A 14,496-nucleotide genomic window follows, 5' to 3' on the forward strand; every position below is an offset into this window, starting at 1 on the left:
AGTGCTCTGTGTCTGAGAGACATCCAGAACTCAGGACTCCAAAGACAGCAGGGCTTGGTCCTCTGCACCCAGCGCTGAGGCTATGCTGTGAGAGAAGTCACAGCAGAGGCAGGCCCATGTGGAGTCATCAGAGAAAGGAGGTTCCTTTTTTTTTTTTTTTAATGTTTATGTATGTATGTTAGAGAAGGGGAAACCCCCCTTTTGGTGCCACCCTGCCCAGGGACATCCAGTCCCAGCAGTTGGAGTTCTTTTGTAACTATTATTTTTTATTTGTGATTCTGTGGCTGGAGCCCAGGGACTAGCGTATATAATCCGAACATTTACCACTGAACTATATCTCTAACCCTAGGCAATTAAAAATTTGTAACAGAAATAAAAATGTGTTCGTGCATGCCAGTTACTGAAATGGAGGATAGGGCTCAAAAAAGGGTATTGAATTCATTGAATAACATTGAATTAATATCCCCGTCTCATTAGAACAAAACAAAAATGTAGACAAAGAGTTGACTTAAACATAACAAGCATTAACGACAATTGTGTCTTGTGTTGGTTTTCTCCTAGGTGAGTCTTATGGGGCCTGCAGAACTGAGATCCTAGGGGGCTCCCCTTCCTCCTGCAGCAGTAGGCCCTTAGATGGCCTGGGGGCCACAGACAGCCAGTGTTGAAGAAAGGCGAGGCTCAGACACCGCCTGAGACTGGAAGCAGGCAGCCTGGTTCTCAGCGTGAAATGGAATCAACAGCCTCACTGCCCAGTTTCCCATCCCAAGGGGCGAATTCCTGCTGCAAACCCTCTAAGCACCCTGTGAATGTTAGTTTGTAAAACACTTCATAGAGTTAACAAAAGAAATGTTTCCCATGTCTCAATTTGTGTGACAGGCTCAGTGGTCTGTGTTTGTACACCCTTGCCATGGAAGGAAAGGCTCTTCTCGGAGTTCCGGTAATGGCCACCTGCCTGTCCCTGGGCCCTCCTGGCTGTCTGAGGTGGAACTGGCTTCCTGGCCTCCTACCCTGGCTCACTTTATTGAGTATGCCCTCAGCAAACACTGTCTACTTCTGGGTTAGCATGTCTTCTGCCAGGACCCCGCTTGGGAGACAGAAGATTCCTTCCATTTGTTGGATCATCCCATCACTTGCCAGTCAGTGTCTGGGCAGCCATATCTGGAAATGGTCAGGGAACTGTCAAAGTTATGTCTGGTCCTCCCATGCTCTCCGAAATAAGGCTCGGATTCAATATATATATACATACATACATATATACATATATATTTTTTTTTTAATTTATTTTTTTGAGCTGGGGACCGAACCCAGGGCCTTGCGCTTGCTAGGCAAGCGCTCTACCACTGAGCTAAATACCCAACCCCTCAAAATATATTTACAAAATACCTTGGCCATATAGCTAGGCTCTTCTCTGACTAGAATCATAACTTAAAATTTATTTTAATGTACATTTTGCTGTGTGGCTGGCTACCTGTGTTCAGGTACTATATGTCTGTCCCCTCACGTCTGTCTCCTCACGTCTTCTCAGACAATCTCCTGCCTGGCTCTATCCCAGAAGTCTTTCTGCCTCCCAGATGTCCCATCTTCTATTTTTTTTCCTAAGCTGTAGGTCATAGACTTTTTAATTGACAGGAGATGCATCCCTACAGAACACAAAATATTCTCTCTACAGGGAACAAGAGCTATCAGCCCTCATGGAGCTGGTGACATCTTACTGACATGGGGTGTGGCAACGTTCTTTTTGTACTAGCATTTGAATGTGTCACTCTAAGGTTATGTTGACACATTACATCCATGGTAGGGGATAGGGAAGGGCCTCCTCCCAGTCACCAGCCTCCACAGTGAGCCTCAGCCCCAGGCAAAGAAAATACATAAATCACCTTGTGTCCAGTCAGTAATCCGTATAAAGGCCTCCAGGAAACTAACTTGGGCTTCCTGTGCCTTTTTTAGCCCTTCTGCTCCTTAGACACGTGGCATGACTTACTCCTGGGGGTAAAGAAACATTCCATGTAGGACGGACTGGGCCTCTTCCTGACTGAAGCTGCCAGCCCTGGACTTTGGACTTGCAGCCTACAAAACTAGAAATGGTTGGTCTCTGCTCGACCCTCCTGAGCTACAGAATGCCACTCAGCTGACACACATGAAGACAGAGGATGTAACATGAGGTCACGCTCCTATTAGAGGCCAGAGAAAGTCAGATGAACTCCCTGTACTGGCTGCTTGTGTGTCAACTTGACACAAGCTGGAGTTATCATGGAGAAAGGAGCCTCCCTTGAGGAAATGCCTTCATGAGACCCAGCTGTAAGGCATTTTCTCAATTAGTGATCAAGGTGGGAGAGCCCAGCCCATTGTGGGTGGTGCCATCCCTAGGCTGGTGGTCCTGGGTTCTATAAGAAAGCAGGCTGAGCAAGTCAGGGGAACAAGCCAGTAAATAACATCCCTCCATGGTCTCTGCATCAGCTCCTGCTTCCTGCCCTGCTTGAGTTCCAGTCCTGACTTCCTTTGGTGATGAACAACAATGGAGAAAAGTGTAAGCTGAATAAACCCTTTCCTCCCCAGCTTGCTTCCTGGTCACGATGTTTTGTGCAGGAGTAGGAACCCCGACTGAGACACTCCCCATCCGCATCCTGGTCCCATGAAGGCTTGTCAATATGTTCAGGACAGGCGGAGTGTTCTCAGACACTCAGTGGACCTCAGCTCACGTTATCAGACAGGAAGCGTGTTTGGGTTTTGGAAAGAGCTGTCGTTTTATTAAACTTCTGCCCAGTTAAAAACCGCCAGGCTGGAGCCTCGACAAAGCAGACCTGGGGGCTATGGGGTTTTCAGTTGATAATCTTAGGAACGCAAGGTAAGGGCTTTCTTAGACCGAAATAAATAGGCGTCATACATCCTGATAAAAGTTAAAGGGCTAACACGCAAAATATGCCAAGGCCGGCAATCCATGGCAGGCGGAAGTCACACATGATTTTCAAGAGCAACCACCATTTCACAGGTAGTTTTGACAAAAACAAAACAAAACAAAACAAAAAACCCTGTACAATTGTTCTCTGGGAAAAGTTTTTGTGTCCACCGAGAGCATTGCTGGCCAGGGTCTGGAGGTCTAACCCGCAAACAGTGCTCATCATCTGGGCCCTAGCAACTCAGGACGAGCATCTCTGAGTGTAGGACCCCCTCACAGCCTAGAGGGGAAAGACAGAGCAGGGTAGCCACTTCGGTCAATTAGAAATAGCTCAAAGATCCAGACACCTTATTCTGTCAATTAAGAAATACATCACTAAAAATTCTCATTTAAAAAAGAGGTTATTAGGTTCCTTGGGTTTTGTGGTTATTGTTGTTGTTTTTGAAGTACAAGATTTCACACCGCCACGGCGCCAGGAAGGGTGGACAGACTCTAGTAAGCCACCACCAAGAGCCCCTTACCATAACTGTGTCCTTCCGCCTCTGGCCACCAGAGGGCAGTGCATGGCCGCGGGCTTAAAAAAAAATCCCACATGCTAGTAAACATTTTCTTAGGGTCGATTCGTTGCAACGAAAAAGTACGTGACTTCCAAATAAGGCACGTCCACACCCACGCGGGGGTCCTTCCTAATGAATCCTCTCGGGGATCCAGACTGGCCTCCTCGGCTGCCTGCACACGTGGCCGCCACAGCTCCTTCCCTAACACCACCTTGGCAGATAGGCTGTGGTTGGGCCCGGGCCGGAGGACTCGGAGGAAGGTCATGATGGCAAAGACCTCTTGCAGGCACGTCAAGGCCCCAACAATACTTCATGGGTACTTTAGAATTAGTACTAAAGAACAAGTTAGTAGTCACCTAGATCCAAACTCACTCTCGTCCACATCCGTACGTGAAAAGTCACTGTCCGTGTGACCGCGGCTCGCCGACTGGCGTCGCCAGCCACCGGGGTCCCTGGGTGGGCGCTACAGCCTCTTTTTCCGAGGCACCTGGCCATTGGTCCTTTCTTGCCGGTCGCCCTTGGCTTCCGGCTGTGCAAAGTTCCAATCCACGGGATTGAGAAGCTGCTGGGTCTTCTTGTGTGTCCAGTAAGGGTTAATGATGACTGTGAGCAGGGCCAGCCCGAAGAGGAACAGCGCCAAGTGGGGCAGGTACAGGCTGCTGGCGAGGGCGTCCCAGTGCTGGAAGCACACCCACCACATGTGGTAGGTAAGGATCATTCTGCAGTGAAACATGTGGATCATCAGCCACTGGTTCACCTTCCAGAACAGGGAGTGTGACCAGCCAGCCTGTGGACGAAGCGGACCCAAGTGTCAGTGTGAAAAGGTAAAAGGCATCCTGTGACCTTCCCGCGCCGGAACTCAGCTCAAAGCCATAGGCGTCTGTCTCACCAGCGTTTGCTCTCCTGGGCTGGACTCCGAGGGAACATAAAAGCCTTACCGGGCTGGCCTTCCTACGCTAAAGGCAAAACTCAAATCTTTCTGTCTTGAATGAACACACATCAACTGGACGGGACGTGCTTATCCAGGCATAACGCACCCTGGAGCAATTTGGATAGACTGAGTGACCTGGTTCTGTTAGGGCCTGTTTCACCGCAGAGGGCCTTGGGGTGAAGGTTAAAATGGACTTGGTATAACACCGTGCCGTGAGCACAGAAGTGAATTTCGGCAGCTGTCACTGAAGCTAAGAGGCCCTTGATGGCCTGCCACGGACATAAAGCCAAGCCCAGCCACCCAACCTACACCAGGTGCTTCCTGATGTCAGCCTTCAGGCCTCCCCAGACAGCCAGCCCCGGCACCGATGGGGCAGCTGCTCCCTCCACGATGGGACTGTGCCCTGTGTGAACAGAATCTAGGAACTCAGTGGCTGGTGATGGGACCGCTGGGCCCAGTTTCCTGGAGTTCAGGAAGCTCAGAAGGCAAGGGCCACTGGGTCAGAGACCAGGAACCAACTTCTGAATTCAGTAAACAAAAGAAAAGAAAGTTGCTCTCACATCACTGTAAAGATACATGATGTGTTGTAACAATCCCCTCACCCTGAGTCACTGACTTAAGGGGTGGCCCTTTGAGTGTATAGAATATCACAAATAGATCTCTTCAGAAAGCACTGAGGTAAAAAGAAATAATGCTTTCTAAGACATATAACACTAGGGACTTAGTCCCAAGAGCCACTGATCTTTCTTCTAACTCTTATAAGACTAAAATTTAAGAAGCTGAGTGTTGGGTGGTGGTGGTGCAGGCCTTTAATCCCAGCACTTGGGAGGCCAGCCTGGTCTACAGAGCTAGTTCTGGGGTAGCCAACCAAGGATACAAAGAAAACCTGTCTTGAAACACCAAGTCCAGGCTGGAGAGATGGCTCAGTGGTTAAGAGCACTGACTGCTCTTCCAGAGGTCCTGAGTTCAGATCCCAGCAACCACATGGTGGCTCACAACCATCTGTAATGGGATCTGATGGTGTTGTCTAAAGACACCTACAGCTATAGTATACTTTTATATAATACATAAATAAATCTTTAAAAAATACCAATTAAACAAACACATAAATGAGAAGAAGCTATATTCAGCCAGGTGATGTCTTACTGCACAGGTCCTAAGGCAGGTCCCAGTGACAATCCAGTCCTGCAGGCAGCCACAGGATTCCCCCCCCACCCCCGCCAACCCCTCAGGACGCACTCACCTTCAGGAGCATCCAGGAAACGCAGGTGAAGGGCGTGCTCATCTCTAGGAGCAAAGTGGTCATGGCTAGGTAGTGGCCAGCTCTGAGATTGACCGCTGACCCAAGGAACCCAAGAAAGGCAAAGAGGTGGTGGACGACCAGAAACAGGTCAAAAGTACGGAAGAACAGGTTGGACAGGTGAACGGCCGCATTCTCGAAGAAGAAGAATCCCGTGGCAGTGGTGATGTGGAACCAGCACCAGTTCTGCTGCCCGAGAGCCTTGTTAGAGTAGAGCACGGGGTCTCCCAGCAGCGCCCACAGGCCTGCGGCTGTGCTCTGGATGCCGAAGACAGCGCGCGTCGCAGCCAGGTTCCAGAAGACCTTCTCTTTGGCCAACAGAGAGCGGTAGGTGGCATTCAGGGAGGACGAAAGCTGGTGGCAGACCACAAAGACGCCCAGGTAGAAGACAAAGCCAGCTACTGCTAGAGTTGATCGAATCTTCCAGGAAGCATAGTCCAGGTCAAAAATGCTCTCCGCAACGCCATGGTTGCTCACAGGAGTCATGATCTTAATCTGGATGCCAGGAGTGTCCCTGGGGCCAACACGGGGCAGCTGGGCTTGACACCACTCCTCACTTTCAGCGAAGCTGTCTCGAGGGTCATCGGGTACCCATCCTCAACCTGAAGAAAGAAAGTTCACGCTGTGCTGACTCAGAAGAAACGTGAGGGCCAGAAACACCACTGCCTTCCTCCCACGCAGTCTACCCGCCCACTCCCCCGACCCTCGGCCCCACCCCCACCGCAGGACAAAGGTGTGAGAAGTGTTTCTCAAATGCTCCGCTTCACTCTTTTTTTTTTTTTAAGATTTATTTATTTATTATATATAAGTTGTTGTCTTCAAACACACCAGAGGAGGGCATCCCATCTCATTACAGATGGTTGTGAGCCACCATGTGGTTGCTGGGATTTGAACTCAGGACCTCTGGAAGAGCAGTCGCTTCTCTTAACCACTGAGCCATCTCTCCAGCTCCCTCTGCCTCACTCTTATGTTTACAAAGATTCATAAACCCTGCGAGGTACCTAACAGAGAGCACAAGAGAGCGAGTAAGAGGAATCCGAGATGCTCATCACGAAGGGAGGCAGGTACTAACCTGGACATGGGGGCAAAGCTTTTCCCATAGAGCTCCAGTCTCAGTTATAATCTTTGCAGCAGCCTGGTTATAAACTACACAATCCAGAGGCTGAAGGGTTTTGGTTCCTCTGTAGGGCTAATAGAACTACCAGAGTAAGTCTGCGGGACCTATTGGCGTTCAGGTGGGGCTTGCTTACTTCCCTGGGCCCCCGGCCTCAAACTTTCCTGCACTTTGCTCAATGCTTCAGCTCTCGGGTTCTGAGTTCAAATCTCTCTGCACATGGCCTCCTGCCCCTGGCCCTGACGGGCTAGCTTAAATCCGTTTGCCTCACATGCCCTCTAGTCTGTGGAGAAGCACCAGGCAGTGGGTCTAATGCTCTCATGATGGCCTTCATACAAATTCGCATGCCCTCCGGGACCAAACCTGAGCTGCACTCCAGTACTTAGCCTCAGCCTGTATCACACCAGCCCTCTGAGGCAGAGGCAGAGGCAGAGGCAGAGGCAGAGGCAGAGGCAGAGGCAGAGGCAGAGGCAGAGGCAGAGGCAGAGGCAGAGGCAGAGGGCCAGCCTGTCCACCTTTATAACTCCACTGTGTATGATGGCTGGCACACAGTAGGCCCTCGTGAAATACTTGTTGGAATGCATGCACAGATTCTAAATTGTTCATAAACAACAAAGGGTCATATCTCAGCTGCAGCCTACTGTGTCTGTGGAACCGTAAAAGCAAGAGTCTCGAGGCTGGAGGGAATTTTGAGACCTAATGGTTCTTTCACTTCCAGAATCAGTGTCGGCCACAGAAAGCCGGTCCCACAGCAGGAGGGACCAACCCTGACCCTGCTTCCTCGGAGGGTGGGGGTGGGGGAGCGCTTCCTCAGAGCTGCTTGGTGGGGCAGAACCAGAACATTACAGGGCTCTGCAGCCACCGGTGAGGCCACAGAGTAAGTACCAGAAGCACTGCAGTAACTTTCTATCTATGCTAATTTTGCAGCCACAGAAAAGACCAGAGCACGTGGCTCAGGCTAAGCTCCAGTGACAGGGCCCATGCCGAAGGACAAAGAGTCAGTAGCCATTACACACGTAATTGGCAGTGGACCTATAGCCAAGGCCAACATCCTGAGTGCTGGTTTTCCCCTTACATGAACACAGGATTCAGCTGTGTGGGCCCAACTCTGATAGCCATGGATCCCCTGCAATCCTGGGAGCCCTGTGTCGCTGTCCCCAGTGTGTTTTTCCAGGCACACAGAAATGCTCTCTAGAGGTGGCGACCTAGAGGCTGCTCCGTGCACAGCCTACACCTGCGGCCCATGCCCCTGCTTTGCAGCTACACTAGTTTATTTCACGCTCCCAGTGACTCCGAAGTTACTCTGACACAAAAATCTAACACATTCCCACAGGGCTGAAGTACCTGGCCTTAGTATTGGCTCTCCATTTTTTTTTCTTTTTCTGAGAATGGAGCTCTGAACACGTAACCACTCCCTCCCCCACCTAGCTGAGTACTTTCCACTCTGTAACCCAGACATATTAATGTCCAGTCTAGGGCTAGGAGGGAAGGCAGATCTTCCTTTCTAGATCTGGAGGGGAAAAAGGCCCCCATTTTGCCTTGGTCCGCAAGTCATGAGACTGGGAGCAAGTTCCCGTTTTGCTGTAATTGCGTCACTGTACTGGTGGCCAAGATGTCTGCTCCTGTGCAGCCTGGCCCTTGATCTGGGTGGACCCCCAACTCTGGAAATCTCTACTCGCTCCACTTCCTAAATCAAGGGACTCGATTACCGTCTCAACAAGGTTCTGGTTTGATCAGAGCAGGAGAAACCCTAGAGCATCAGGATCAGCGGATCAAAGATGGCCCAGCTGAGTGGGTTCCCATGGCTTCCTTGAGCACAGTGGCTGACCCCTGGACAAACAGGATAATAGAGTTTGAAGCACCCACTGCTTCAGGCACACCAAGCAGTCTGTTCCGTCTTCACCAGAGAGAGAAGAGCTCTGAATCTTACAGGTACCTTTAGAGCAAGGGCATACAAAGGGAGCACTGCACATCCAGCAGTCACTGTACCGGCTGGTTTGGTGTGTCCACTTGACACAAGCTGGAGTTATCACAGAGAAAGGAGCCTCCCTTGAAGAAATGCCTCCATGAGACCCAGCTGTAAGGCATTTTCTCAATTACTGATCAAGCGTGGGAGGGCCCAGCCCATTGTGGGTGGTGCTATCCCTGGGCTGGTGATCTTGGGTTCTATAAGACAGCAAGCTGAGCAAGCCAGGGGAAGCAAGCCAGTAAGTAACATCCCTCCATGGCCTCTGCATCAGCTCCTGCTTCCTGACCTGCTCGAGTTCCAGTCCTGACTTCCTTTGGTGATGAACATCGATGTGGAAGTGTAAGCTGAATAAACCCTTTCCTCCCCAGCTTGCTTCCTGATCGTGATGTTTTGTGCAGGGATAGAAACTCTTGCTAAGACAGTTAATGACATAGACACAGCCGAACAGACCTCCTGGCCGTCTCAGAAAAGGTGCTGAACAGCTACAGAAGTGATGGGTTGCACACCAGAACCCACATCACACTCCGTTCATGCTCGACACCTCCTGCTACGTGCGTGTTTCTACAGGACAACATTCGCAAGGCTCCGAGCAGCCTGCGTTGTCTTCGAAATTAACATCACCAATCAGCATCCTTCATCCGGGGAGTCGGCAGCAAAGTCAGGTTCCTCAGCCGTGAGAGTAACAGGCTATGATCTGGCTGCGGGCAGCCTGTCTGGTGTTGGCATCTGCTGGCCATCCCTCCCTGGGGATGCCCTGCTGGGTCCCTCTACAGAGTCACAGCTGTGCCCAGTAGGCAGAAGATGAGTAGAGGACCAGCTCGGTTCTCCTTTTGCATTTATGTCTGCTCCTCAAACTGACCACATCCCTCTCACACAAGAAAGGTAAAGAAGGGGTCACTGAGGTCGCCTTCTGCACGCCTGTTTCACCCCACGCTCTATGTTGAGGACTCCTCCGTGCTGCTTACTGTGTAAAGCACACTGCACAGTGGAAAAGCATACAGGCGCCGGACGCTGCTCTCTGATAACACCTCAGGGCCAACACTGGCCACTAGATTCTCCCAGCATCCCTCAGTCCCCATACAGGGTTCTCCTGGCTGACACACCCTACCCCTACTCTAAATTTCTCTAGCTCAGGAGCTGGGCTGCCCTTCCCTATATAATCCAGTTATCTTGTCTACGCTGAGGGGCTTGCTCTCCCCTCTTCCCACCCACTCTCCTCACATGACCCGACTCGGGGTCATGTTCACTCTGGACTCTCCCAGCTACCTCTGCCTCTGGTTGTGTTCTCCCTCATATCTACAATAAATAATCTCTCCTCAGCCATACCTAGGAATAGCCATGGTCTCCTTTCCTTTGTTTTCCCCTCCACTCAACCATGAGACACACCATCTACCACCAACAGAGCACCCAGTAGCTTTATAATCTCCACTCGGGTGTGGCCTCTGGGGCACTGTAAGTTTTCCTGATTTCTCTTCCCACAGTGGGGAACCATGGTCCAAAAGGCTGTGGGTTCACTGCACTCACAGGTTTTGTGTTTAGATGTAGAGCTCATGTTAATGAGAAATTAGAACAGGACTGGGTTGGATGTTACAAGGAGGAGCAGCCAGGCCATGTGTAGTAGATAAGAGTTGAATAAGCAGTCGGCTCACGTCAGCTCCGGGTCTAGCAGATAAGAATGAAGTACTATGTACTGATGTAATGCTAGTTCGTGACCGCTCCTTGTAGCCAATGAAAGCAGAGGCTCACAGCAGGCAGGCAGAGACTTTGATACTCTGACAGTGGAGATCACTGTGCTGTCCGGCTCTCCGACCAGAGGACAACTGATGGTTGCCCTGGCTGCATCAAGTTAAGAGGACCCAAAGGAAGGAGCTGCAGCTTGAGACGCGCTGAGCATGGGACAGATTGCAAGCCTTGCCTCCTGTGAGTTTCTCGGCCACTCACTTCTGAATCAGGCACCCCATGGGTGTGCTGTAGACTGTTGCTTGTCATGGTAGTGCTGAGCCTTGCCTGTGAGCCTGTCTGACACCCGCTTCTGAGTCAGCTACCCTAGGCCTGTGCTATGATCTGGTATTTGTCATTGTACTGAATGAACCTTGAGACCAGGGGATGGAGAGATGGCTCAGTGGTTAAGAGCACTGACTGCTCTTCCAGAAGTCCTGAGTTCAATTCCCAGCAACCACATGGTGGCTCACAACCATCTGTAATGGGATCTGATGCCCTCTTCTGGTGTGTCTGAAGACGGCTACAGTGTACTGGAATATATAAAATAAATAAATCTTTTTAAAAAAAGGGGGGGTTGGGGATTTAGCTCAGTGGTAGAGCGCTTGCCTAGCAAGCGCAAGGCCCTGGGTTCGGTCCTCACCTGGGGGTGGGGGGGAGCCGAGATCTGGACCCTGTCTCTCCCTCCCAGCATTAAGTGGGACATGACTCGCACGCTAACTCACACGTCTTAGCTCAGCACTCTTACGGTTACTCACAGTAGATACCGTCCCACAGTGGCTGTCACTATATCAATAGAGCATGTCATAGACTACAAGCATGACGACTCTCCTAACACTTTCGGAATCACACACAGGCAGCTGGCCAAAATACTTGCCCGTCACCAAAAGAAATATATGCTTAACAAAACGAGGAAAAAAAAAAAACAAAACAAAAAAAAAAACCCAGAAACCTGGAAATAGAGAACTGAAACCCGTAATCCTCTGAGAGAGCTCTAAGCAATACCACGAGTTTTGGGCACACGCTGAGTCAGTCTTTCTCTAGATAAGACCTTTCCTTTTTATTAACAGTAAACAGGCCTCTGTTTACTCTTTCTTTAGCAACACATCAATAATGCCTCTCACTAATCCTCTCCCATATGGTTCGCAGTGGCCTAAGAGAAACATTACTGGGATTTATTTACCTAGTAATCTAGTATCCTAACAGGATTCTCCAGATTCCCAACTATCACACTAAGATATTCTGTACTCAATTTCCCAGGGAACTGTTCAGAGAGAACTTCCTCGGAGTCTCAAAGGGAGGCCCAGGTCTACCAGCACTGTTCCCATAACAACTAAGTACCAGGAGGCTAGAGCAGGTTTAACGAGAGCCGTGGAAGGCTTGGTTGGGTGTAAAGGAATCTCCTATTTTCAAAATATCTGATGTTTCCTTAATCGTGGCCTCTTCCAAATGCTCACACTCTTCCTGAAAAGTTTAAATAAAAAATAGAAAACATGGGAACACGTCCAGTGTATAGCTACAGATTTCATACATAAACACCGACAAATACCGACAGAATTTCAAACAGTACTAAGGAACTGTCACCCAAGCTGTCCTTCTCACAGTCTTAAAACCCAAAAGGCCTTAGGCATCCTTTTCTGAGGCAGCACCCTAGCCCCAGGACCTGTTACGTCCTGTGGTGTGCAGAGAGCAAGGTGTCCTTCCTATTCTCCCTCCCCTACACTAAGTGCTGACACCGCCCAGTCTTACCTCTCGGTGATCGGGTGATCTGGTCAACATAGCCTTTCACCTTCTGGTCCCATGATGATCCACACTCAAGTTCCCCATCCCCTAGCACTGTATTGACCTAGCCCTGCGTCCCGTCCCTCTCGCCCCAAGACTGGTTCACCACTGTGCTGCCCCACGTTCTCTTGCATCCCAGGTCGACCTATCCAATAGGACCCAGACTGGCTCCTCTACCCGCGCCCCTGCTGGCCCATGACCTACACACCAAACCCAGGGGAATTCTTCCTCCTCCGGCGGCCAGGCAATGGCAGCCCCGCTGCAGGCGGGTGTATACAGGGTACCCTCCGCATCTCACCTGCATTCAGGTGAGCAGAAGGGGGCGCTGCCTCTTGGCCCCTCAGCTGCTCAGACTCGCTGTCCCGGGAACCCCTGAGCCGTAGACACACCCCGTGACAGGAGCCAGAGAGGACAGGATACCGGCGGGTGCGTGGCACCTGTGACTAGGACCCCACGCCCATCTGGGTCCCCGCCTCAGCTGGCGCACAGGGTTTGGGCCATCCCGCCCCTAGCGCCAGAGAAATCACCCACGACACTGTCGCGCGCTGAGCAAACACTGTCTACTGCGCACGCGCACTGCTGAAGACAACAGACCTAAGCCTCGCCTCCCTAGGACACTACCAAGGCAGTCTCAGGGGTGCGGACCATCCCATCCAGCGCCGCGGGGGCGCCTGGAGCCAGTTACACAGTTGACAGTGCGCTATGCTAGATTTGACTATCGTGGGTTAAGTTGGTGCTGGAACCTTGAAGAATGGTACGGAGAGGTCCGTGGGAAAAAATTCCTCAACCCCCCCTCAACTGACCCTCCACGATCCTCTGGGTGGACATGTCCTCAAGACCCTCCCATGTACACCCCTTCACTCCCTGTCCCTCCCCTCTTTCCTAAATCCTTAGGCCCTCTGACGTCAGAGCACAGAGTTGAAACGCAAGCTCACGCATCTCCTGATTGGTGCTGCCTAACGTAGGGCCATGGCTTGGAACTCCCAGCGACTGGTTGGAGCCGATATACATGCTCACGCGGACAAAAGGGACGGGACTGTGTCCCTTGCTACAGCAGGCAAGCTCCTGTCTGCACAAGGACAGTGTCGGCATATGGTCCCTAAGGAAAAAGTGACTGGGAGGCGCGCGCGGAGCTGCTCCATGTACCTGCTAAGAGCTGACGCTAGTTCAGAGCCAGCATTACAAGAGAGGCAAAGACCTCCCAACACAGTTCACCCCCATTACCTACCAATTACCTGGGGCAGGTAGGATAGTGTCCAGTGAGCAGAAAGTCAGCACTTAGAGAACCGGCATCCAGCTAGCATAGCAGGAAAAGCAACCTGACTCCGGAGTCACATCTGGCCTCTGCACTCCTTGTGCAATGTCAGCTAGTCAGGTGTTTTCAAAAGCCAGACTCTTATCTAGATAGGGCAATTGCCCACCTCTACCCTGGATTGCAGAAGGTGGCCACAGAGCACAGCCCGCCCCCAGAACCCTTTATCATACCATCTTGATAATTAGCAGGATAGCTAGTTTAAAAGACTCTAGAAGGAATAGAGTCCTGTACAATCCCAGCCTCCTGGTTCTGATTTTGTCTTGGAACACCCAGAAATTGCAACATAGTTAACCAGGCCACCTTCAGAAGTACCTTTGAGAAACATCACACAAGATGGATAAAATGGCCAGTGAGCTGTGTCTTCAGCCCTATGCCCCTGTGACATGTGATAAGGGTCCCTTTGGAAATCAGCGCCACCACCGAGTCACCTATTTACAGTAAAGAGTTTACACTGACATTCAAGTTTTGTTATTTCCCTGAGGTTCCATCAATATTTGGTGCACCCCCTGAGTCCAAGGCTGGTGCTTAGTCTTTCTACTTGGCTAGTATGAACAATAACATAGTGTCAAGACCACCCCGAGCTGCTTGAAACCCTGTGTCAAAATAACAAAAGAGAGATCTGGGTATGTGAGAACAGCTTGGTAATACTTAAAGGTCATCTTCAGGGAAGGAGTTGATATTAAGGCCAGCCTGGGTTAGACTGATTACAGACAAACGCATTTCCCATTTGACCTCTGTCCCTGTATCCTCACCTGCAAGTTGAGGAACTCACTTTCCATCTGGCCAGCCTGGCTGGAGGCCTCCTCTAAGCACTCTTTAAGCTTCCCTTGTGTCAGGCTCCCACACCACACTGCTCACCCATCCATCCAGATGTTACAGTTGCCTGCCCCAAGCACTGTGACAAACATTCCAC

At 50.8% G+C, this 14,496-nt stretch overlaps 1 protein-coding gene and 1 long non-coding RNA gene across 3 annotated transcripts; one reads left to right on the forward strand and one right to left on the reverse strand.

Moving 5' to 3' along the window:
* Window positions 1-2,719: 2,719 nt before the first annotated feature.
* Cln8 (CLN8, transmembrane ER and ERGIC protein) lies at window positions 2,720-12,825 on the reverse strand. Of its 2 annotated transcripts, none has more exons than XM_006253394.5 (3): window positions 12,236-12,825; window positions 5,628-6,286; window positions 2,720-4,240 (listed from the first exon to the last, which is right to left on the reverse strand). In XM_006253394.5, exons 2-3 carry the CDS (start codon window positions 6,168-6,170, stop codon window positions 3,917-3,919), a joined length of 867 nt encoding a protein of 288 aa, XP_006253456.1. In that variant the 5' UTR covers window positions 6,171-6,286; window positions 12,236-12,825; the 3' UTR covers window positions 2,720-3,916. The 2 variants fall into 2 exon arrangements, with proteins under 2 accessions (XP_006253456.1, NP_001007687.1); NM_001007686.1 differs by having other exon boundaries at window positions 12,567-12,611.
* Window positions 12,826-12,889: 64 nt separating this feature from the next.
* LOC134482527 (uncharacterized) lies at window positions 12,890-14,040 on the forward strand. Its single transcript, XR_010058754.1, has 2 exons — window positions 12,890-13,022; window positions 13,163-14,040. It is a non-coding gene; the product is annotated as an uncharacterized LOC134482527 (long non-coding RNA).
* Window positions 14,041-14,496: the final 456 nt, after the last annotated feature.

This window comes from Rattus norvegicus, chromosome 16, assembly GCF_036323735.1.
Source record: "Rattus norvegicus strain BN/NHsdMcwi chromosome 16, GRCr8, whole genome shotgun sequence".
Taxonomy (NCBI): Eukaryota; Metazoa; Chordata; class Mammalia; order Rodentia; family Muridae; genus Rattus; species Rattus norvegicus.

Coding starts and splice junctions, on each gene's coding strand:
- Cln8 (XM_006253394.5), bottom strand. CDS start 6,170: ATGACTCCTGTGAGCAACCATGGCGTTGCGGAGAGCATTTTTGACCTG. Junction 4,241..5,627: donor TTTCCTGGATGCTCCTGAAG/GTGAGTGCGTCC, acceptor CTTCGTCCACAG/GCTGGCTGGTCACACTCCCT.